General features: G+C 35.6%; 1 protein-coding gene across 5 annotated transcripts; it reads left to right on the top strand.

The window, feature by feature from the left end:
• Positions 1-1,107: 1,107 nt before the first annotated feature.
• LOC125062406 (cilia- and flagella-associated protein 410-like) lies at positions 1,108-24,816 on the top strand. 5 transcript variants are annotated; one of them, XM_047668305.1, is made up of 13 exons: positions 1,108-1,338; positions 14,045-14,110; positions 16,258-16,425; positions 17,188-17,260; positions 17,612-17,677; positions 17,828-17,923; positions 20,852-20,908; positions 21,167-21,247; positions 21,338-21,403; positions 21,790-21,863; positions 21,973-22,105; positions 22,204-22,286; positions 23,067-24,816. In XM_047668305.1, exons 1-13 carry the CDS (start codon positions 1,259-1,261, stop codon positions 23,098-23,100), a joined length of 1,077 nt encoding a protein of 358 aa, XP_047524261.1. In that variant the 5' UTR covers positions 1,108-1,258; the 3' UTR covers positions 23,101-24,816. The 5 variants fall into 5 exon arrangements, with proteins under 5 accessions (XP_047524261.1, XP_047524262.1, XP_047524263.1 ...); XM_047668309.1 differs by lacking the exon at positions 1,108-1,338 and adding an exon at positions 12,339-13,280; XM_047668306.1 differs by lacking the exon at positions 20,852-20,908.
• The last annotated feature ends 544 nt before the right edge of the window (positions 24,817-25,360 follow it).

The following is a 25,360-nucleotide window of genomic DNA, read 5'->3' as shown; positions in this document are numbered from 1 at the left end:
CAGGGTTGCCAGATGGTCTCGGAGACGTACCCCTAGACTAATTTGATTTCCCCCAGAAATGCCCTGCCTGATTGCCTTCAAATACAAAAAAAGGGTGCGTGTACTTATGTACACGCGTAAGAAGTTAAGTATACTTCTTTGGCATTATTAATAATACATACGGATAGTTAACCTCAATTGTATTAAAGCACTTAGGAAGGTTGATGAGCACAGTTTTTTCACAAATATTTTCTATTATTAATTAGTTTTGATTTAAATATTCAATTTAAATCACTTCTGATTATAATTCAGACGCACATATAAAATTCGCACTTGTAAAATGAAAACAAAATGAAACCACGTGTTTTAAATGTAGAAACTCAAAGCATGTGGATAAATATTATAAATATAAATACACAGTGAACAGAGACGGCGTACGTGCCAACATGCACCACTCACAGTGGTTCCATTTCTGTTTTGTTGGTAGCATTTTTTCCTCAACTTAATGAGCGATTTAGTGGGCAACTTCATTCTGTTAATTTTGTGTCACGGTGCGTGCGCATCGTAAAATTTCACTGTCATCAATTTTTCATAACGCGCCTAAAGAAGTATAACTTCAAAAATAATAATTCTTGTGTAGTGTTATTACTGAATTATCATGTACTTTTAGAATTTGTGTTTAATTATAATCACTTAGTTCTTTGACAGCTCAAACGAACATACTATTAGTAAGGTTAACCACACGGATCCTATTCTTACGATGTGTTCGTACTTCAATTTATTATTCTTAATTAAATATTCTTTCCCCCTATTCTGCCCCTAACTCGGTTGAGAAACCTCTAAATGTAGGGGGAAATCCTCTGATCTGGCAGCACTGAAATCACGTCAAGTGCGGCGGGTCGGCTGACGCGACGCTTGCAGGATCATCACGTCCACGCCGCGTCGCTGCGGCTGTCTGACCATTTTTGTCAACACGAACTGTCATTGAATAGACAAACTATTGAAAACTTAAAATCGTAATCGCTGGCTAATGCACAAACCGTGCCAGAGCCATAAAGGAAAAAAAAAAAAATCGTAATCAAATTGTCAGTTATCATTTGTCAATTTTTACTGTCATTCATAATGACACATTTTTAACTGCTATAAGCAATTTGCATTTTTATTTTTCCTCAGTTATTGACTATTGTTCGCGTTTCTGGCGAGTTGTGCATTCGAGGTGCGATGAGCGTCCGCAGTTCTCCTGTCTAAATCAGTGATATTGTGTGTTGTGCTGTGAAATATGGCTCGATTAACGGAGGAGATGGTGATCGCTAGATCGAAACAATCGGATTTATCATCGGTAAAAAAGCTAAACTGCTGGTAAGTACCTACGGAACCCAGGGCTTGCGTGGTTCGTTCCGCTAGTGAACTCGCGTTCGTTCACCTTCTCAACCCTTAAATAAATCTAGAAATAGGACTAAAGACAATAACAGCATTTGTACAGCATGGTTGATCAAACAATGGTATAATAACAGCTGATCGAAATTGCGTGATGTTTAACGTAATTAAATTATACCGTTATGAAATACACTTTATCTACCTACGTTTTTATTTCTTTATCTTCTATCTACCTATGTTGCGTCTAAAATTACTAATTACCTACTCTCGGCATTTGCCTAGTATCCTATAATATTTTTTGCCTTATTAAGATATGCGAAATTGGATAAAGACTATAAATCATATTTACTAACACACATATTTGTATATTGTTTTGCGATGCTAAATAGTTCCATATACCAGTACTCACTAAAATATTGCTATTCCATAATAAGCCTATAATTTAGATAAAAACTTATATTATTTATTACACAAATTTCTTATAAACGTTATACATTTTACAGTAGTAGTACAGAAAATAAATTTCTAGTACTACAAAAAGTAAAGACAATATCTTTGAAGAATCTTGGATGAATACTTTTCTTAGTCTTAGTCTTGCTGTTGAGAGCCCCAATGGACGTTATAAATTATTAAATACATATATATTAAAACACAATTTTTATCTCCTCATACAAATTTACTCTTATATAAACATACATAACTAATTTACATAATACTGTAAGTGACTTTCCGTACATATTTGCATCTTGTTAGAATCTTGTATAAATTGAAAACCACACAATTCACTGTTCAAGGTTGATAGTTGTCCTTATGACAATATTTTCTTTGCAAAATAAATTAATTGCAAAATGTAGGACGTATTATGTATTTCATAGTAGAGTAAAACCTGAAACTAAATTTAAATCTATACAATTTATGGGGCTTAGAATTGGACCTCTTTATTTCTTGCCTTTAGGGTATAAACCATTACAACATAATGTGTTACAAGTCATAGATAGTCAAATATATTTGCTATATGCCTATGGGTGTTGTTGATGTGGTTATAGTGGTACTGCAAAAGATGGTTACAGTGGATATTACTTACTTGATTATCTGACTAGGAGCGTGCATTGTGTGTGGGGTTCTGGTTTTAACTTCGGTATAAAATGATGGTTAATAAATAAATAAAAAAAATAAAAAAGCCTTTTACTTCCTTATTTTATTATTAAGCCTTACAGATGTTAGATTAGATTAGGTTAGTTTGCTTACATACAATTAAAGACGTGAGTGGATGAAGGTGATATGTCGTATTTTCGGTTTTTGGTGTTTTTTGTGTGGATGAAGATGATATGTATAATTGAATTACTACAAACCTTAAAACCGTCGATACAAAGCTTATTTTTGGAAATAAAATTTTGAAAAAGGTGTTATGTTTAGTTTATTTTAAAAATTACAGACGATGAAAGAGGTATGTACACATATCACCCTCTCTCAAATCAACAAAATAAAAACTTTACTTTTTGTGCGTTGAAGAAGGTGATATGTACGAACATAACCACTGCGCTTACTATATTCGAATAAAGCGACCCTATTCTCCGTGAATGAAGGTGTTAAGTCGCTAACATAACACCTTCATTCACTCAAGAGGTTCAAATGTGTTGATTACGTTCGTTCGTTGTAGTTTCGCGCGCTTTCTGTTATTGTTGATTTGTGTCTGTTGGAAAAAATTGTTGGTGTAAAATATTGTTTAAAATACATAATTGACATTTCTAAAGCGAAATTAATATGGCAGGAGCCAAAGCAAGAGCAATATTGTTGGTGAACGCTGCTTTAAGTGGCCGTGTAAACGAAATAGCTCAAAACAACGATGTATACAATAATCATTACCTCAAAAATATTGCAGGTTAGATCTTTACTAATTTTTGATTTGCTGGCATTGTTTCAATCACAGTATCTACACTATTGTGAACTTTTCTGCTCAACTGAAGGTTATAATGTGCCACACTTCATTTGTTACTCATTAATATTTTGGCATACCTAAGAGGTGATGGAAAAAAAGCGCGGGAAACGTTGCTTGTGGCGGGAGTGTTTTTTGTTGTGAATTTTTTTAATTTAACTTGTATAAAAGATCAGTTTGTATATATTTGTATGTAGTAATTTAATTTAATAGTTTAGTTTATTCATTTGTGTATATATTCTACAGTATCTGGTAAGTTTGTATACTTTTTCCTCAAGGCCTGGAGTCAGGCGAAAAAATGGACGAGCCAATGGATTTAATGCGGATATGATGTAGGTGATTTAAATCACATAATGTTTGTTTGTCCTCGGCGCGACCGGTCGGCTCTTCTCGAACTTCTCTTCGTCTCATTTCCCTTCAAATTCCTTTCCCTTCATCCATATCAAGTTTACTTTCATCTTTACAACCCACATGTATATTATAAACTTTTAGCAGCTTTTATCTTAAGTAATAATATAAAAATTTAGACAATATGAACCTAAATATATGTAAATATGTTTTCTTACACTCCTTTTGTATGTAGATTTATAAGAATTGATCTTTTATTTTATAGTTTAATTATTTTCTATTCCTAAATTCCTTTCCAGCCGATAATTTTATGTTTTTACCCGTTTCCCTGTTTTTGACCCTGGGCCACAATGCACAAACCGTGCGGGCCATACAAAAAAAAATAAAAAAAAGAGTACATTCTCGTAATAATGTTTTGTTTTGTACTCATAGTTGTAAAGGTGTCAAAATAAGATGTGTTAGGGATAAGGTTAATAAACGAAAAACATTTTATGGCAGGAGGAAAAACCGATGTCAATATTTAAATTTTTGGGTGGACGGTTTGGATTTGTACCTGATCGGTGTTTACTAACATTTTTTTTTTTACTATTTGATCGCATGCCTTCTTCTATGCTTATGGCTTTGATTTTGTAGATAATCTGGACCCTGCGTGTAATCTTGCAGATGCATGCAAAAGTTACGTAATCGCTGAACCATCCACTAGCGGTCAAGGCACAAATTATATTGGCAGCCTTGCGAAAGTTCCTGTCTCTGTAGATGATGAAATTTCAGATGTAATAGAGAATTCCCTAGAGGAAGATATAGATTATTTTGGACTTTCTTTTCGAAACAAAAAGTCATACACAGTCTTGGAGGATGTATCTCCATTGCAGAATAGAAATGAAGATTTTTCTTCCGGTAGTGATAACATTTACATTCCTGAAAGCCCCGATAGCACTAGCTCTTGTGGCGTTGATGAGCATGAATCCGACAATGAATATGCTGATCGGCAGGAAAACCCCATTATTTTCTCCACTAGTGAACAGCATGCAAATAAGGATTTGGAAGAAAATATTATGCCAAAAAAGCGCAAAGTATTTCCACCAAAAGAAAATAAATCAAAAAAACGGCCGAGGAATGAAGAATCTTGGAAGAAAAATTATGCAGCAATAGCTAGAGCAAAAGGAGAGGAATATGTATCTTACAAAGGAGAGATAATTCCGAAAAAAAAGATTAAGGTAGGGATTTTGTGTCACGAGAAGTGCAGGCTTAAATGCTCAGATAATTTTTCCATTGATGATCGGCAGTCTATTTTAAACAGCTATTATTCCCTGGACACCAATAGTAAAAATGCCCTATTATTCAGCAGCATTGAGAGTATGCCTGTAGCGAATAAACGCTGTAATGCTAGAAAGCATAAATCTGCGTCCTTCAAGTACTACGTAAAAAAGAATGGAATTACGACAAAAATATGCAAGTTAGGTTTTTGCGGAATTTATCAGATAGGTCGCAAAAAAATTGATCTCATTATAAAAGGAATCAAGGAAGGACTTGCAGCTCCAAAACCAGATCAGAGAGGTAGACATCAGAATCGTCCTCACAAAATGGACGATGACGTTGTTAACCGTATAAAAGAACATATTTCTAGTTTTCCTGCTGAACAATCGCATTACTCACGAAAAAAAAATATGAACAAGCTCTATTTATCACCGCTACTGAATGTGACCAAGATGCACAGTCTATACTTAGAAATATGTCATAATGAGGACCTACCAGACAAATACCGTATCAAGAAAACTTCATATAACCAAATTTTTGTCACACAATTCAACCTGTCGTTTGGATACCCAAAGAGTGATACGTGCGCTACGTGCGATGCTGGAGACTTAAATGACGACCATAAGTCAAATTATTATGCTGCTGTTGAAGCTATGCAAGTTGACCGTAGAAAACCAACTCGAGATGGCGATATTGTGTACGTTACAATGGATTTACAACAAACTATGCCATTACCAAAACTAACAACATCAAAAGCATTCTACTTGCGTCAACTGTGGTTTTACAACCTGGGCATTCATGTTTGTGATGGAAGCAAAGAAAAAGCCGTATGTTGTACATGGACTGAAGATGTTGCGGACCGCGGAAGTGCCGAAGTTGCGAGCGCACTTCTAAGATTTGTGGAAATAGATCCAAGTTGCCAAAACAAAGATCACCTATTAATTTGGTCAGATTCATGTGCCGGCCAAAACAAAAATTTCACCATGATTTCACTTTATCAATATCTTATCCTTAAAGGATATTTCAAAGTAATCGACCACAAGTTTCCTGAAGTTGGCCATTCTTATTTAGATTCGGATCGTGATTTTGGTAGAATAGAAAAAGTCCTCAGAAAGCATGACACAGTTTTCGTTCCTGACCAGTACCGTGATATCATTTGCAAAGCTTCTCGTAATAATACAGTGATTAATATGACAGAACATTTCAGAAAAATTGGTGAGCTACAAGATAATCTCAATTTAATAAATAGGAAAAAAGATGTAAGCAATAGAAAAATCAGTTTTAGGGATGGTATCAAATGGATTCGAGTTGAGGAGTATGGATCTTATCTATACAAAGAATCGTACGATGAAATGACACCGTTTAAAAAGGTGGACATATTAAAAAAGAAATCGAAGGTGTCCGCGAATTTAGAAATTCCACGTGTAACTGGTAAGTATGGTACTGTTTCAGTAGAAAAAAAACAGAATCTCCGAGACCAACTAAAGTACGTGAAGCCAGAATATCGCTATTTTTTTGAGTCAATTTTAAGCCAAGGATAGTATCTTTTTATATATAGCATGATCACAAGTGTGATATAATAATATAATAGCTTAAGTTTTTGCAGAGGCTGGTTCTGTGTATTAAAAAAATTTAACATGTTTATTTATATTCGTACTTAGCACCTAATTTTATATAGCCGTAAGGACAAATAGTTTAAGTTAGTTCATGGAAGAAGGAGTTATGTTAAGTTTTTTTTAAATATAATATCGAATAATATCGCAAGAGTTTTATTATCAACGTGCCCTCAATATTTAGGATCATTCACATTACTTTGCATTCAAATTCACGGCATAACTAATCATTTAAGCGACTTACAAAAGAAAATTGTAGCAAAACTTTAACTTCAATTTTCTCAAAATCTAAAAAATTGCACTTATCACCTTCATCCACTCACGTCTTCAATTGTTCGTTTTGTTAGTAATTAAGATTGTATCCTAAATTTACTTGTGTTAGTTTTTCCTTAACCCGATACTATTAAACTATTATTCTTCATTCTGTAAGAACTCCTCTGTAGGTGAAGGCCTCCTCCAAAGATAGCCAGTCCTCTCTAGATTGAGCTGCTTGAATCCAGTTGGGGCCAGCTGTTTTTTTGATGTCGTCTTCCCAGCTAGCCGCAGGTCTACCTCTCTTCCTTTTTCCTTGTGGACCCGCCCACATGGTCACTGTTTTCGTCCATCTCTTGTCGCGTAGACGCGCCACATGTCCGGCCCACCTGCATTTTAGTGACTAGGCGTGTTCTAATCCATCCTTTGCCTTGGTTGTTTTTCTAATTTTGGTGTGCGTTATTTTTTGCACCTTTCTGATATTCAGCATACTGCGTTCTATCCCCCGCTGACATGTAATTATTTTATCCTTTGTTTTTTTTGTTGAACTTCCATGTTTGGCAAGCATACGTGAGGCACGCAATTAGGCACGAGTTTAGTACTTTAGTTTTAATTTTGACAGGCATGCTGCTTTTGAATATATCCTTCAAATCAAATCAAAATACGTTTATTCAATTTAGATGCTTCTTAGAGCATGCTTATGAATGTCAACAACGTTTACAAAATTGACGAAAGAGCAAGACTACGCCATCCGTTCGCAAAACTACCAGGAGGCCTTGTTCTGAGAAGAAACTCAGCAAGAACTTCAGTGCCCAGTATTTGTTCCAGGTTAGCTGAATCCTGCGTTCTACTTCTTGATTGTTACTATTGTGGTGTAAGCTAATTTGTTTACCCAGCTATCTGTGTATTTGAGAGTCTCGCTACCTAAGTATAATGTTTTCTTTTCACTGCTAGTCATCAACATTGTTTTGGACAAGTTAATTTCCAAACCTACTAGTTTACTGGCATTATTCAGTGATTCTAACATATATTGGATTTCTTGTCCTGTTTCAGATAAAAGAACCAAATCATCTGCAAATCTTAAGTGTTTCAGGTAGGCATCGTTAATCTTGATAACCCGACCTTTCCAATTGAGTTGGCTAATTACTGTTTCCAGTGTTGCTAGAAACAGCAATGGTGAAAGAGGGTCGCCCTGTCTTACTCCTTTTTTTTATCGGAAATCAAGGCCCAGCTGTCAGCCATCAACCAAGGCACAGTTGATATATGTATATATAATATAACATTACAATCAACAATTATTTTAAATAATTTATGCTTTTTTACATAAAACAGAAATTATAACATACATATTCAATAGTTGTGGGCTTTATACACCCTTGCAAGCAATTAGTTTTGGGAGAGCCGTGTAAGAAAAAAATGTGTAGGAAACATGAAAAATACTAAATGATTAAAATTGTTTACATGAGTTAAGTTGGCTTTTTTATAAATTTGATTTATTCAACATCAATGCATTATTCAATGTGGCCCACTCATTCGGAAGCAATATATGCACATTTATCCTGCAAAATACAAGTTAGTAGTTGTATTTTAAAATATTCCTAACCATTTAAGGTATGTATGCATGACTAAGGTGTGTACAAGAGATTGTGTCATGCATTGTTAGGCTAATTAAGATACATTTGTCAATTTCTTTAAATAAAAAGGTCATATTTCAGCTGGACTTACAGGATTTTCTTAATATAACTTAAATTATATAGTTACTGTAACCGTGTTATGTATTACTAAAGACCTTTACAGATGTTATTTCAAATGTTTTTGACACTCCTTAAGAGAGAATAATAGTTTAACTAATGCTTATTACATTAATGAAACATCTGAACTATCACCAGTATATTTAAAGTAAGCCTTTTCATGGCATCTTTGAAGGTAAGTGAAATTAGATGAAAATTAAAATGATTTTTTTTATAATAGGCAAGTAGGTCATCAGCCTTCTGTGTCTGTCTAGTCGTCTTTCTGGCCTGTTTCCTTTCTCATTAGTGTAGGGTTTGAACCTCTGCCCTCAGGAGCATTGTATTCTGAAGCCACTAGGGTAACACTCTTCAAATAGTCATCTATTATTTGTTCAGTCCAACTTTAACATGTCATGTGAAGCAATTGTAAATATTTGAAAGTGTTTCTTAACATTTACAGTACTAGAATAGTTTATTATAACTGTATCTAACTGGGATTAACTACTGTGACTTAGTATAAAAAGTTTGGTGGGGGTTATTGGAGGGATGTTCAAATAAATGAAACACTTGTTTGAGGTGTCATCCGGTTTTAATCATTCAAAACATGGGCTTATGACATAAAATTAGGGGTAGTGGAGTCGTGATTCTGGATTAACAAAAACCAGCCCATACCCATTAAGAATATAAGTGTAGTCGACCCATTGGACATTATCGGAAGGAAGAATGTTATATTACAATTCATGAATGCATGAAAACTAAAGGCTCATTCCACACTACCAAAAATGAAGTTTTAGAATTTATTGACAACAAGTGTACAATGATTGCTAACATTTGGTTTGCGCATCTAATTATTAACTAATATATATATATATATATATATATACATATATGTAACTTTATAGAGTTATGTGAGTTTCTTATTACTGAACCAAATAGAGTAAGATTTGAGATGTAGTGCTAGTTGTGACTTCAATATAGAATACTTATGTGGGTACAACTTTTGCGTTTCAATGTCGTTACCCACTCACTTCCCACTTTGAAACAATGGCCTATACATTACAGATTTATTGTATGGTTTATTGGTTAAACGTTTTTAATTTTTTAGTTTATTGCACAAAATAATTGTAATTCCAGTGATCGAAGACTGTAAAGATGAAAATATCTTTTTTTTTGCGTGACATTGCTGTTTGGCTTAGTATTTAACACTTTATGTATAAACATTACATACATACATTTTATTCTGTAATACTAATAAGTAGTTATATAATATACTAATTTTTAAAAACATTTTGGAGTTAATTTGTTTGAAAAGAATTTATGTTCTAGTCTGATTTTTGTTTTTAATTACTTAAAAGGTTTTGCCATATTTATAGGTTCTTGTTTCTCGCTGATATTAAAGTGTGGGTGAAAGAATTTTCTAAATGTAACATCAAATTCTTTTCTTATTATTTTATACTAGTGCCTATATAACCTTGAATACGACCTTCCTTATGGACAATTCGAGATATTGCTGAAAACCTGAATAAATTCTGTCCAGAACTTTTGGAGTTTCACGAAATAAAAGGCATTATTAAGCTCCACCTCCAGAACATACCTCTCATCGTTAAGACAGCGTTTATAAGAAAGAAACTGCAAATCCGACTACCACGACAGTCTTTTCATTCGTGTTCAGCCTATGTCACAAATACCATTACCCCCTGTTATATATCAAAAAATGTAACTCTTTATAATATTAGTAACCTAACCTAACTTATTTAATTGTTAAGTGAGTTTCATTAAATAAAATCACGTGGGATATTTACATAAACAAAACCATAGACAAGATAAATGAAAGTTAATGTCTTGCTTTTGAGTTAGAAAGTTATCTTGCTCATTATGCTAATTATATAAAAAGTATTTCGTGGTAATACGAGTGTTAATTGTGTGTGTGTTTGAAATAAAATAATATATTTCATAATAATTACCGTAATTTAATATGATTTAATTTTTTAGGCTTTTATTTCTGATACTTTTACACGCAAACACATTTTAATATAACATTAATTCCTTGGTATCTGTGAGCCCATTTTCACCATCTGCTACTATAGTTGTTTCTTCTATTTGTTTTCTATAAAACTGTAATAGATCACATTGTTCATTGTCAATAGATTCCGCAGCATATAGAAATCTTTATTGGTCTTCTTCATTTGGGTTACACTATCGTAACTTCATACACTAACTTTTTTGAACTACAGTAGAACCTCTATAAGTCGAACATCAAGGGAGACGCCAAAAAATTCGAGTTATAGAGTTTTCAACTTATGGAGGATTTCGACTTAGGTGGATTTTGATTCGACATAAAGAGTTTGAGGTTTATTCTTATAAATTTGTACTCACATTGTCGGCGAGTTCTTAAAGTCGGTAACTTATTTTTGTTCGAACAATAGAGATAATAAATTCCAAATGATCAAGTTGTAAAGGTTGTAAAATAAAACGTACCTATGTTCGAGATACAGAGGTCAAATTTAATTTTTCGAGTTATAGAGTGAAAATATGTACCAAAATGGCTTGGAGGGACTCGGTGATTATTTCGATTAACAGAGGGTCAAAATTTCAAGTAATGGAGGTTTTGGTGTTTTAAGGGAAGGGAACAAAACATTTTTTCGAGATTTGGAGGTTTTTGACTTATCGAGGTTCGACTTAACGAGGTTCTACTGTATATAGCCTATGTACAACTCAATCCGATAGTTTCGGAGCGTATGCAAAAAATAAAATATGTTGTCTCTTGAAGTGAATGCTCCTGTTACCATAACTTGCCGAAAGAGGTGAAACAGTGGTAATTCCTTTCATTATAATGATAATAATGAACTGCTGTATCGTGATGAGGAGCATGTAATGGTTGCAGGTGCTTATAAGCCTCTAAGAGTGCCGAAGAGTGTATTGCCTTTTCGTACAGTAGATAGAATTACCTATGAATAAATGATATTTTGAGTGTGCTGGCTTTACTCCAACAGTCAGCCTGGCGCCGTTATATGGGTCGAGGAAGTGCTCCAAGAAATTTTAAGTGTGTTTATATATGTATGTATACTGTATATATATATATCACTAAAATTATATATCGTTAAAACGAGGACAAGCTACAAAAAACTATGCCAAATCATAGGTACAGTTAGGATTATAATATAAAGCCAATGAAATAATAAAAAACCTCAGGGCGTCAGATTTCTGTATATCTGTTTCATGATTTGTTAATGTAATAGGCAAGTGGGAGATCAGCCTCCTGTGCCTGACACACGCCGACTTTCCTTCGTGCGAGCGAATGTTAAATGCGCATTAAAAGTCCTGTGGTGCACAGCCGGGGTTCGAACCTACGCTGAAGCTACTAGGGCAACACTGCTCAGAAATAAATAATTTTAGTAATAATATGTTAAGCGCAACTTGATGACGGCTGGACCATTTCGAGTATTTTTTCCTGGATATTTGAAGGATAGAAAAATTGCTTTTGCAATTGAAATTCATGATTTATGGTTGCCCATGCAAAACCGGGGCTTCAAAAGAGGGTGTGAGTTAAGGTTGGTAAAACTCTGCGGAAGGTCTTTATGGAATTGCTGTATATGTCATATAAATAATAAGTTATTACATTTAATTCATTTACTCACCATTTGATTTTATGCCTTTAACCAACAAAGCTGCTCCTAAAATGGAAGCCATACATCCAATGATATTAGAGATATGGGTAACTTGTAAAGGTGGAAAGGGAGGAGCAATGAACCCATCCACTTAAAGGAGCCCATGGGCTTGGCTCTTCTATTCTAGCAAATTTTTTTATATAACAGCCTTCTGAGGCATGCTGGTGAGCGAGTAATAGATGTGCACATGAAAAGTCCATTGGTGTCTGTTCCACGAACTCAGGGATAAGGAAGAAGTCACCAGACCGTCGAAGGAGCCAGCTGCCCAGCTGACTTACAATCCTTCAAGAGTGTACCAATTCTTAAAATCTCTCGCGATCCCTCTGGGTTTGTCCATGGGCAGTATCACTTAACATCAGGTGAACCTCCTGCCCGTTTGCTCCCCCCCTGTTCTATAAAAAAAGACAAACAGAGCTTCTGCTATTATATGTATTATATATTATAGGAATTTCGTCAAACAGTCGGAGTCATGATTACGATGAATCATTGTGTATTGTTGAAGAGATCGTTGAAGGTCACGCACGCCTACGCTATTATACTCGAGATGTAAAACGAACAAGTTAAAGTTCGTTAATTCCGAGGCCACGGTCCCGTTAATCCTTTAGACTTAATAACGAGTTAATGAAATTGAAAGTGACGTCAGTTGCGTACGCGCATGCACAAGCTCAAGTACGATATGGAATATTGCTCACATATCTGCACCGGTTCTTCCAAATACCAGCTATCTCTTCAAATTCAGAGAAGTGCTTGTCAAATTGTCAATCTACGCAGATAATAGATGTATTGCCTCTCTGCGTATTCTACTATGGAGAGTGTTCTGAGGAGTTATTTGGGTTAATCCATCCTGCCTCTTCATCACATTACGAGCCGTGTTAACTCCAAATTTCATCCGCTTCACCATCGCTGGAAGTCTTCCACGGTTCACAAGACATTTTATTGTGCGAACTAGCCTCTAATGGTTTAAAGAAAGAGTAAACTACTCCCTCAAAGGCCGGCAACGCACCCACTTAAATGGGTGGCCATGGGCCGCGATGAATGCCCTTACTATAAACACAAATGTTAGAATTTTAATAGTGGAATTGTGATTGGTAGCTTGTCCGAAATGAAGTTTTCTGTTTCGGTAGGTTTGAGGGTGCAACCAAGTTTTTTCACGGTTCAAACCCACGACCCCATTTTAATTTTATGTATGTATTTTTATTAGTAGGTATGTCAGTATCAACATTGTCAAATTGAAATACACAAGAAATCGATAGTTTGTGCTATTAAAAGAAGAAGTAAAAGATAGTAGAAGAGGTTACAATGAAATCTTTTTAGATTTATGTTTCTTAAACAAGTACGGCAAGTATTACTGAAGGTCTTGTTGGTGTTGCATATCTTCCTCCACTCCCCCTTTGGCAAGCCTGTGCGGTATGGCCTGCAAGGACCTCGGTCACTCCAGCGAGTCCAGCGGGGTCTCGTCATCCACTCTACTGGTCACAAGCTTCTCCGAGTTATCGGGACCATTATGCTATATGTCAGAGTCCTTTGGTAACTCTCTAAAGAAGAACGGGTCAAACTTGCAGTTGTCTGACATATTCGTCCTTTTAACTATCCAGGGTTCACGTTAGCCTGATTACGCGTTAAATTGACCTCATTCTCGTCAAAGCCGGTTAAAATCTTTCCAAAACAAGAAACTAGTTATAAATAATTAATATTAAACAATTGCTTATATGGCGATGAATCGCGTGACCGACGCGTGCGCAACGAAATCAAAAGTTAACATTTAAATTGTTTTCGCTTGTTAGTTAGCATTTTTAATCTATTTTAAAGATTTTTATAAATAGCTTATGTAAATATTTTTTGTGTCTCTAGGTTTGATGGCTGATGAAATATTTTATTTTCCAGGGGAGCCGAACTCGGTGATGTCAGCCTGTTGAGGAAAATGCCCAATGTTGAAGTTCTAGCGTTCAGGTAATGTTTGAACTAGTTATAGCTAGTTAGATGAGTTAACTTAACTAATTTGATAGTTCATATTTAATTTTATATTATCTATATATATAAAAATGAAACCCGTTTTCCGTTGTCACGACATCACATGAAAACGGCTAGACCGATTTGTCTGATTTTTTTTTGTTGTGTTTGTAATTGTCAGGAGAAGGTTCTTATAAAAGAAAAAAAGAAAAAAATTGCGCGGAAAATTAGAAAATTCAAGAATACCTTACCACCATACAATTCGAACTTTTTGGTGTAACCTTATGGCGTTTGACATAACACAACATTGACAGAATGCGTGCTGCAAATATCGTCAGAGGATGTAAGAAAATTTAATATCGTTCAAAATAAATGCTTTGATCGGAGTTATTATATTGATAATACATATAATAATATGCGAGCCAGAAAAACAAACAAAGTATGTTGTATAACATAAAGCATTAGAATAATAAACACTTTGTTTCTGAAATATTTTTTAATTCATTATACCAATTTGAAATCAATATTCATAGTTAAGACAGGACAACGTCTGTCGGGTCCGCTAGTTATATATATATGTCTTCTAGACTATAGTAATATGATATATATGATAAATAACAAATGTACACTCACATTGGCAAAGAGCTCGCGACTGCGTTTACCTGGCGGTAGAGCTACGCTCGACAAAGATCCCGAGCTGCGCTATCAGGAACTCAATCGCCTTTGGGCCAGTCAGTAGTTAGGCTAATCGAGGATCCTCTTTAGGTTGGAGGATCTATTGCTAGATGTGCTCTGGGGTTCCAGCATTAATTCGGTAGCACGAACTTCTACAGCCTAAAGCTTTAACTTTAACCATAGACTTTTAAATCAACACTTTTTGGAAGCTATTGCTGTCTTCTATAAAACTGTAGTACATTGCTCTGTTGTCAATAGTTTCCGCATCATAAGAATCTCTTTTTCACACCTTGAAAATATATTCCACAGCCTATGTTCATCATAGTAGGGTTCTAATGGTGAAAGGACTTTTCAAATCAGTCCAGTTTCAGAGCCTATTCAATGCAGTCAAATTTTTCTCTATATATGTACTATTAATAGACATTAAAATAAATACCAGCGAGTTCAGGGACTTTAACCATTTTGGTCCTCGGCGTTTAACGGAAATTAAGTCCTGTCTAGACGGAAGGCTAGGTATTCTATAGATGCCCTAGACGTTCAATAACCTGGCTTTGGAGGCCTTGATTGGGTATTTGGACGGAAATTGTAATTCTCCTCACCTCAATAATTGTGCTATTACGAAATGAAAAATACAGTATTTTTAAGAGTATTCGGTATAAGACATGGTTGTATAGGAGTAGAATAACTTGTAGATTAAAAAAAAGGATTACGAACGTATGTCAGTCACGTGACACAAAATGGTCACAACTTAGTGGAAATGAGCAAATTTATTAAGACTGTTTTTGATCGAAATAATATATTTGTAAAACGACGCCATCTTGCTTCGAAGCTTTTTGGCGGGTTCATGAAATTATTGGTTAATTTAAATTTCTTAATTTACAGAATTAAATAACAATTTGTATAGGTTCTACAGTAATAATAATAAGTTTATTTCCATAATATAAAAATTACAAAATAATACTCTATTGATCAGTTTTGTGTTATACTGTATAACTTATACACTTAGTGGTATTATGGATCTGTTCTTTGCTTCCTCCATCCATTTCTCCCCAGGAACCTTTAGGATGTACACCTTGCAATACGGCCTGCCCGCTAGTAGCTGTGAACTTAGGTTTTATTAGTTTATCTATGTTGAGTCAGTTGTCAAAGTGGCATAAGATTGCCATTCGGCAAAGTTGGAAATCCAAACAAGGATCGTCAATCGGTTATTGGCTAATGCAAATTCGCTGATTGTTCAATTAACGTAGACACGCTCTGATTGGCTTAGGCCTTGCGGCTCGGGAAATGCGCTATTATAGCGAGTGTTATGTAATAAAGAGGAATAGGAAAGGTACAATGAACGCAAAAGATTATGACAATTTAGAAGCTGGATAGATGAAAGAAACAGCAGGGACATGGCAGAGAGTGGCACAGTACAGATATAAATACTATGAAATATTAGTGAGTTTAAAATGAAATTCGGCATTTTTCAGCATTAACAAGATCCGTACGCTGGTGGACTTTGCGGGGTGTCGCCGCCTTCGTGAGCTGTACGTTAGGAAGAATGAGATCCGGGATTTAGCTGAGATCAGGCATTTGAGACGTCTTCCTGATCTGACGAACCTCTGGCTGGATGAGAACCCTTGTACGAGACATTCAGAGTGAGTAGCTTTGTACTTATGTTGTCCTTAACTCATTACCTCTGTTAATATATATACATATATATATATATATATATATATATTTCCGTTATATTTTGTTATTTTACTACAACTGATTTTAAGCTAAACACATTTAGGGGAGGTGATCTTATGTTTTTATATTTATGACTTCTGGTCATCGAAAGACTGTTTGTCAAGTTTTTAAAGGTAGGTAAGAATTGACACTTGTTTTAGGAATTAAATTTTGCTCTTAAAGCCCGTCACAGACTTAGCTATAATATATATAATATTTTTATGGCTAGGCATATTACTATATATTTTCTATACTAATTTTCGCGTGACCGCACACTCAGCTATAATATATATTTCTGTGACGTCACCAAGCGATACCGTAATATACATTATTGCATATTACTATATATTTCTCAGTGTGTGGTAGCTTGCTATAATATATATTATAGTACGGTATATTAATATATATTATAGCTAAGTCTGTGACGGGCTTTATGAGCATCGTTGGCTTCAGCGTGCGACTCTCATCCCCGAGGTAGTAGGTTCGATACCCGGCTGTGCGCATTAACATAAACTCAAACGCTGAAGGAAAACATCGCGAGGATACCGGCTTTCCTTAGACCTAAAAAGTCGACATGAGTCAGGCAGAGGAGGCTGATCACCCTACAATTTTTTTTAAATATTTAATTCGAGCTGGTGGGGTTTTTGCTTGCTCAAAATTGCTGCTGTATGAAAATCCGTCCTTTTCAGGTACAGAATGACAGTACTTCGTAATCTTCCGAATCTGGAGAAGTTGGACAATGTTCCCGTTAGACCTGAAGAGGTATGATGATTAATAATTGAAAAATGATCTCTGTTTTTTATCTTTAATGCTGGCTTTTCCTCTTTTGAAGGCACGTTATTTGTGACATAGGCCGTACTGATTTGCAGTTTCTTCCGTACGCTTTACGATTAGAGATATTTTTGAGAGGTGGAGCTTGATAAAATGCCTTTTATTTCGCGAAAATCAAAAAGTGCCGGACGGAATTTATTGCGGTTTTCAGAAATGTCTAGAATGGTTCATGGGGAGGTAAAGGTGTTCAAGGTTTGCGGGTTGCCCTCGAAAAGACAGAGTTGGCTTTAGATAAATTGTTTTCACTGAGTGCACATAAGAGATCCACACGTCCGTTTGCAGGTCCAAGAGGCGATGAGACGCGGCATTCATATACCAGATTCTGATGATGAGGGGTATCCTCAGCAAGTGAGTCTTATTTTTAATCGGCTTTAAAGGTGTATGATATTGGAGGATCGTTTATCTAATTAACTTGATGTCATTACATTCGGGGTTAGAACGCACGAAATGAGCTTATTAGGAAATGAAAAAGGTCAAATGTTTAATGTGATATTTCAGCAAGAGCAATACAGCCAGTACCGGACCGCGAGGTCGTGCGAGTCGAGCCCCGAGAGGGAACCCGACTATTATCAACCGCAGAGCGCAAGGGAGCAGGTAATAAAAAAAATGTCTTCGTTTCCATCCCTCTCCCCTCCCCAAGAAATATGAAGGTGCAGAAGAAACAGAAACTATCCCAGGTAGGAACCACACGCGCTCGCAGTGGAGAATCGCTCGGCGCCGGCTGTACTTGGCATTCTGGCTTAACATCAGGTGAGCCTTTTGCACGTTTGCCCCCTGTTCTATAAAAAATAATGAGTTGAGTTCTCAATCGGTTCCAAGTTATTTGTGGCTAATTTTAACTAACAATGTGTTTAACTACTATACATGACTTACAAAGCTCTTTGTATCGTTTCGTAAATGCCCAAGTCATAGTTTACTACGCTCACTAGATAGCGGTATACGAGTGTATCTTTTGATTTTAGTATTCGGTTGTTAAGGGCTTAAATTAATTAAGATTAGGGTCAAAACCTAACCTAACCTAGTGGGTAGTGCGGGTTGCGCGTGTCAACACAACTTCCGTATTTCTATTACTTTTAAAAATATTATTTGTGGAAAATAAAGTTCAAATATGTGTTTAAAAGTTACATACTAACACAAAGTAACGAGGACATACATAGTTTAGTGCAAAATCCGTCAAAAAAGACTTAAAATAAACTGTGAACAGAACAATAATAATTTATAAATTTATACGCGACTTACTTCGTTCAAAATGACTATATTTTCTATAAATGTGTGATTTCGGAAGTGTATTATTGTGACTATAGTGACTTGTGACACTATTGTGTTGTGGATTTTTTGTCAGTAGTGAAAACCTATACCTACATGACTAACAGAAGATGTATTAGTCATTCGCGACAAACGTCACTAGAAAACAGCATCTATACCAATATCTCGAAGCGATACATACTTAACCAGTTAGCCGATTGCGGAAATCGTTGCCTCATGCAAGTAATCTCGAGTTCAAATCAGTGTCTTGATCCTCTTTTTCTTTTTTTTTGTATTTAATTACTGATAAAATACAAAGATAAGTATTTAGAAAAATAAATAAAATATGGAGGAAATAAAAAGTATTTTAGAGGCAATGCAAGAAGCAATCAATCAGCAAAAAACTGATATGCAGGAAATGAAAGAGGATATAAAAGAAACTATCAACCGTAATATAAATGAAAAATTTAAACAGCTAGAAACCAAAAATGAAGTTTTGGAAGGAAAATTGGAACAACAACTTATAAAAATTAACCAGTTAGAAAGAACAATTAGGAGGAAAAATCTGCTCTTTTTTGGAGTGGAAGAAAATGAAAAAACCTATTGCGATTTACAAAACAGAGTTCTTGATTTAATAAACAATACTTTAAAAATCAAATGTGATCACAATGGCATTGAATGTGTTAGGAGGCTTGGTAAAAGAACAGAAAAAATCAGACCAATAGTCCTGACGCTTTCTACAGTTGGACTCAAAGTTGATATCCAAAAAAATAAGAAAAAATTGGATTCTACCCCATACTACATAAAAGAAGACTTCCCTCCAGATGTTCTTAATACACGAAAACAATTACAAATTGAAGTTAACAGGGAAAGAGAACAAGGGAGATTGGCAATCCTTAAATATGACAAAATAGTCTGGTTGAACAACCGAAACCAACAAATCTTAAAACCAAGAACGGATAAAAATAAGAGAACTCCATCAGAATCTCCTGAATCGTCGAGAACCAATGGTAAAAGAAATGAGACTGTTAACCAGCCATCGAAGAAAAGCAAGGTTTACAACATAAAAAATTACGTTATCCAACAACCAAATTTAATTAAACGCCAGGCTTCCTCTCAATGCCAAGATTCCCTCAGTTGCGAATAGCAACCACTAATGGACCCTTCAGTCCCTCCATATCCCCCAATATGGCCGGTCACCGCAGGGGATATTGGCCAAAATTATGGCAACGGCGTCGGAAGACTGAATGGCCAAGTCACAGATAGAATAAAAAGTAATACAATTTACTACCAACTTGCAAACACATACAAAGAAATATATTCAACAGAAAGTTCACTAAAATTCCTCTACTTAAATGCTCGAAGTATTGTGGGTCAAGGAAAGTTTGATGAACTTAAATATACAAAATATCCATTAAGAAATATTGATACATTATGTTTAATACAACCAAGGACTAATTACGGAAAACTTAATATTATGTATCAAGGCGCACAAATATTTAATACATTGCCACCCAGATCAAAAGAAATAAAACCTTTTTACAAATTTAAAAAACTTTTTAAAGAACATAATTAACAACATACCTATAAAATAACAAAAATATAAACAACCGTATTCTATATCTGTGTCTGTAACAATCGTAAAAGTTTAATATGAATTAATGGAATAATTATTAATGTATTTACAAAACATCAAAAAGCTATTCTAGCATTTACTTATGTCTGCGAACGAGCGTCTTGTAACATGTTGTAACATCGATGCGACCTACCTGCACTTTTGTAACATATATATAGTACATATTGTTAGAACTAATATTTTTATTTTATATAGTGTATTTTCAAATAATTTCATAACACGATGTACATTACTAACTTACTCTAAATTTTCTCGCTAAGTGAATGTAATTCTTTGAGAAATAAAGTATCTTTGAACTGAAACCGCCTTCACCGGGGTAGGCCTCGGCCTTTCCTTCGTGCTTCGCTTACGGCAGTGACTTCCATCCTGCCCTTCATCCCATGAGTGGAGGTCCAAGTCTCCCAGCAGCCCTCGCTCAGCGGCAGTACATCTCTCATGTATAATTAGTTCGATGACGTCACACCTTAAAACGCGCTAACGAATGAGCTTCCGAGCTGCCCTTCAGGTTATCGTCTGCCCGGCGACGACCCGAGCTCGGATCCGAGTTTCCTGTTGTTAGTGATTTGACTCAGTTTTAAAATGTGATTAAAGCACGAGTGTTGCAGTGTGTATGTTCATACTAATATGTGTGTGTGTGTCAGGGAAGCGACGGTTCCGTCGAAGAAAGCTCTGAACCGAGATCTCCGCTCGCGCCCACGGTTAGTATATAACATTATTAATTAAAAGTCTGGCGACGCACTCGCGAACCCTCTGGGTCGGTCCACGGCCCCATTATTGAAAAAAAAACATATAATTAATATTGAGTATCGAGCTATAATGACGTAACATGGTTCTCATTTTCCTTCTCTAGTATTCACCAGAGGGTCAGTATACCGTCGAGACTGCCGGGAGACGTTTGTGGCACAGGCCTAGTGTTGTTTTGTTTTGGACTTTTTATTAACGTTAATATTCCTTAGTGCCCGGCCTCACCGCGCCGGGTCGCCTCGCCCGAAGACGAGAGGTACGACCACCCGGCGATGACCACTTCCCATTACGAGGTACGATTATAATAATTACACAAGACGGGACAAAACGTAAGAAGAGAAGGGGTCTCACTACTGAAAGCTAAAAAAAATATGCTTTTTCAGCCAAGAGCTGCGAGGTCTCCGGAGGCGGCATCTCTGAGGCATTCGGTGTCGGCGCAGAGCGTCACGGTGAGTTCGAGGCTTTCGATCCTTTCGTCTCCTGACTATTTTATGAGTAGTTAACACCTAGAATAACCACCGTTCGACTCTCCAAAAGTTCCTCCACCTTCACGAGCGCCATCTACATTACCCACGTGTACGACGCAAGTGCGATAAAATTTCCCTGATATTTCTCTATAAAGTCAGATTCTGAAGATTTGTCCAGATTAGGAACTGTCGAGTGTGTTCATCAAAATCGGTTGGGCAGTTTTTGCTTCTTTAAAAGCATCGTCCACTCGCCTGATGTTAAAACAAACCATCCGTGGGGCTGAAAGTGGTACAATTCGCCGCTCGTGGACAGGGCGTGGCCGGCGTTTTATCAATAAAATATCACATCGCTATCTGATATATTTCAGGACTTCGCGCCGAGCAATAGCGAGTGGAGACCGTCCGGTACGCTCGCGCAAGACTTTTGCGAGCGGATTGATCGGTTCGTGATTTATTTCCATTTTTATAAGTCATATTTTTTGGCAAACTCTTTTTTATACATTTAACCATAATAGGGCGTGGTGTTTATTTTTAACTACATATAATTTCAGAAGCGATGCGCTCTCTGTCCGGGAATGGGAGAGGGTCGAAAGAGGCCAGAGGGGGGCCAATCCGGGGGCCAGGGAGTACTCCTCCGCGGTCATGACCGAGCGGAGGGGCTTCACCAGACGACCCGTCGCCAGGGTAAGGTCGCTCTCTCTTCTCAAATGATAACACGAAGCCACGACCGAGAGGGAGATCAAAAAGGACACGAAACACGTTTATCTTAAATATATTTCCAGAGTTCGAATCTGCTGTCGGCCGTTCTTTGTTTGGTGAAGGAGTTGGACTACCCGAGCTTAGAGGTCGCGGAAATGGCTGTCAGGTAGGAAAAATACATTTTCTCGTTTAATTCAGTTAATTCTCTTAAAATACCAACCTATAGAAATTAAAAATCATCAAAAAGCAGGTTTAACTCTAGGTTTCGCTCGAGACCCTCGCGAGGGCTAAATGAATTTGAACCTTACGCCTCACTACTTACGGCAGCTATTTGAATCCACGACACGAAACACTCTCTCTCTCTTTTTCATTTGTCGAGTGACGATTAATAAGAGATGTTTAGACGAAAAGGGAAAAATGGGCGTTTTCTTTCTCGCTTTCACACCAAAGAATGCTTAAATGTTATGCAAAAAAGTGGTTCATCCGATTAACCCCTATCTGTTAAACCCGAGTGTTTAATGTCAAACGTTAACATATTGTGTATTTGGTGTCTTAATATGTACAATTACAATTAATTAAAAACAACATAAATGCTTCTTTTGGATATCACTTTCACATCAGATTTTTTAAACTGTGTTGCAGTAGGCATTGTTTCCTAAAAAGCAAACGCTTCACACTGTTGTGTTGAGTACTCTGTGGAGAATATATTTCGTTAAATAAATATTTAACTATCAGATGCACATATATCTATAAATACTCGTTAAAGGTCTGTCTTTTACTGAATACGAGTCACGGCGACGCACTCGCGAGCCCTCCGACGTTGAGAATGTCGCTTATATATACTATTTCTATATGTTCATAAACATTTGATTTTATACATTTAACATGCCGGCAGGGCCATCTCTTGGCGAAATATGTAATTAATGATTTACGTTTAAATTTTCAGATGTCGCATGGATGAGCTGGCGAATAGCATCTGACAGGAGGTTGATTAATCTTATGGAATTGGTACAAAGCGATGGCCATTTTGTCAAATGTTGCCAGTTTTGTAATCGCAAATTGCTAATGCGCTGGAACTTTGCGGTACTAAATCTGTATCAATTCATTGCCCGTCATATTGCTTAGTTTTTTGTTAAATAATTTTAAATATTTTCAGGTTACTAAACATGAGTGTAATTTAATAATATTTCATAAAATCCTTTCTCCAAAAAAAAATTTAGTTGACTACTTAAGAAAGCGCATTAGTAATTTGCGGCACGCATACAAATAATTAACATTTAATCTGTAAAGGATACCCCGATGCCCCAAAAGTTGGGGGAAAATAATGCAATTGTGATTTAATGTACATATAGCTTTTAAATTTGCATGAGTTTATTTGTGCATGAAGTTTTGAATTTATGGCAATTAATTATACACACAAATATAATTTTACTTAAACTTGTTTATTAAATTTTCTTTTTATTTGGTTTTTAATGTGTTACAAATTGTTACCTCGTCTTAATCTGGTAAATATGTAATGCAAAAAATATTTGTATTGTATCATAATTTGACCATCATAGTGTGTCATTTAAACTCACGAAATTCCAACGATTGTAAATAAATGATGTCAGATGTCAACAATGATGTAATTGAAAGTAAATTATCAGCGATTGTTAAATTTAAATATTCCACCTTAATTTGCTTTTGATGGATTTTTATACATTATACCATTACTAAGGCATAGTTTGTATAATTATGTTATATTATAATTATATTTGTAGTGTGTAACCGTCCTCGTAATTTAGTTAAAATATACCATTTTATATGTCTCGCTTTAATTATACGTTAAAGATGGATGGCACGATGTATTCACCAGAAATAGTTTTGCTATGGCCATCTAATCTCATAATATGTAAGAGAGGGATGGATTGCAATGCCTAGACACCTGAATAGAAAGATAGTGAAATCATAAATATGAATGATCTGGTATTTTTTATTAAAATAATTTTTTAACGACTACATTGCTTTTGGGAGTTGTCTATGACCTCTTCAAACGTGTAGGGTCTAAACGCTTTAAACGTCATCATTATTACTGAGACTGCTTGCCTTTGCTTAATAATGGTCATGTGACCGTGCATGGCTGAATCTCACAATTGGCTTTACATGTCGAGACAACCCATAAGCATCTCAACAATTTGTATCGCGGTGGTCTCGTGACCTTGCGTCAGCTGACGTCACTCACATACAAATACTGGCACTTGAAAGTCCATAAAATTATTTCACTAAACTATGCTTAAATCGCTCCAGAACCTTTACTACGAATCATCTTCGTACTCACAATACGAATTGGATAAGAATTTGAAATGGCGTGTAAATTTGTATAAACACAATAATTTTGTAAAAGGTCGCCAACGCACTTGCGGACCTTCTAACATTGTGTCTATCGGCGTTTACGCACGAGCGTCCCGCTCGTTTGCTTCATACAAAATAATATATCATCACATTGATCTACATCAAATTAAAATTAAAATCACAAAATAATCTTTAATTTAATAGAATATTTTCAAAATTAAATTATATACTAAATATGTTTTGGCACTTGGCTACATAACGCTTCATTTATTCAAAATATATTAGTCCTAAAGCTAAAATGTTAAATTGTATTAATATAAGATGTAAATAATGTAGAACAAATTAAAGTGCTATAACTTGCCCAAGGTATTGTTTTCATTTCACCCTAACTATAAACCCCTAAAAATACAATAAAGAGTAGAGAGAGAATCGAAACATGACATGAGGCGGGAAAGGTAAGTACTTTTTTTAACTAGTGTTCTGGGCTGGGACAGACAAATCACTTTTCGACAAGGGTGACCTATTAACCAGTGATGCCGACTCCTATACTACTATGCATTTATAGCTACTGGAGTTTATATTATGTGGTTTAGTTTTTTGTTCGGTTCGAGGCTTTATATAAATTGCAAAGAATCATGCGTTTGTTAAGAAAATAAAAAAAAACTTGTATAAAGTACCCACTAACAATCTCCCTGGACATCTTGATTCCCCCTAAATTTGGACGGAAAACTCACTGGCATCACTGACACTAACTTCAAACTACTTATGTCTAGCTTGCATTTAGTATAATTTACAATTAAACTTTGGCCATAAACTCAAAAAAAATTACCTCATAAGTCACGACTAAACGTAGATAGAGTATAGTATATACCATAGTCCGTCTACGCGACTATATAAATATAACTATAT

This window comes from Pieris napi, chromosome Z (assembly GCF_905475465.1).
Source record: "Pieris napi chromosome Z, ilPieNapi1.2, whole genome shotgun sequence".
NCBI lineage: Eukaryota > Metazoa > Arthropoda > Insecta > Lepidoptera > Pieridae > Pieris > Pieris napi.
Note: the sequence above shows the minus strand (reverse complement) of the source record. Positions and strands in the feature narration are given on the sequence as shown.

Coding starts and splice junctions, on each gene's coding strand:
- LOC125062406 (XM_047668305.1), top strand. CDS start 1,259: ATGGCTCGATTAACGGAGGAGATGGTGATCGCTAGATCGAAACAATCG. Junction 1,339..14,044: donor GTAAAAAAGCTAAACTGCTG/GTAAGTACCTAC, acceptor TTTATTTTCCAG/GGGAGCCGAACTCGGTGATG. Junction 16,426..17,187: donor CCTTGTACGAGACATTCAGA/GTGAGTAGCTTT, acceptor CGTCCTTTTCAG/GTACAGAATGACAGTACTTC.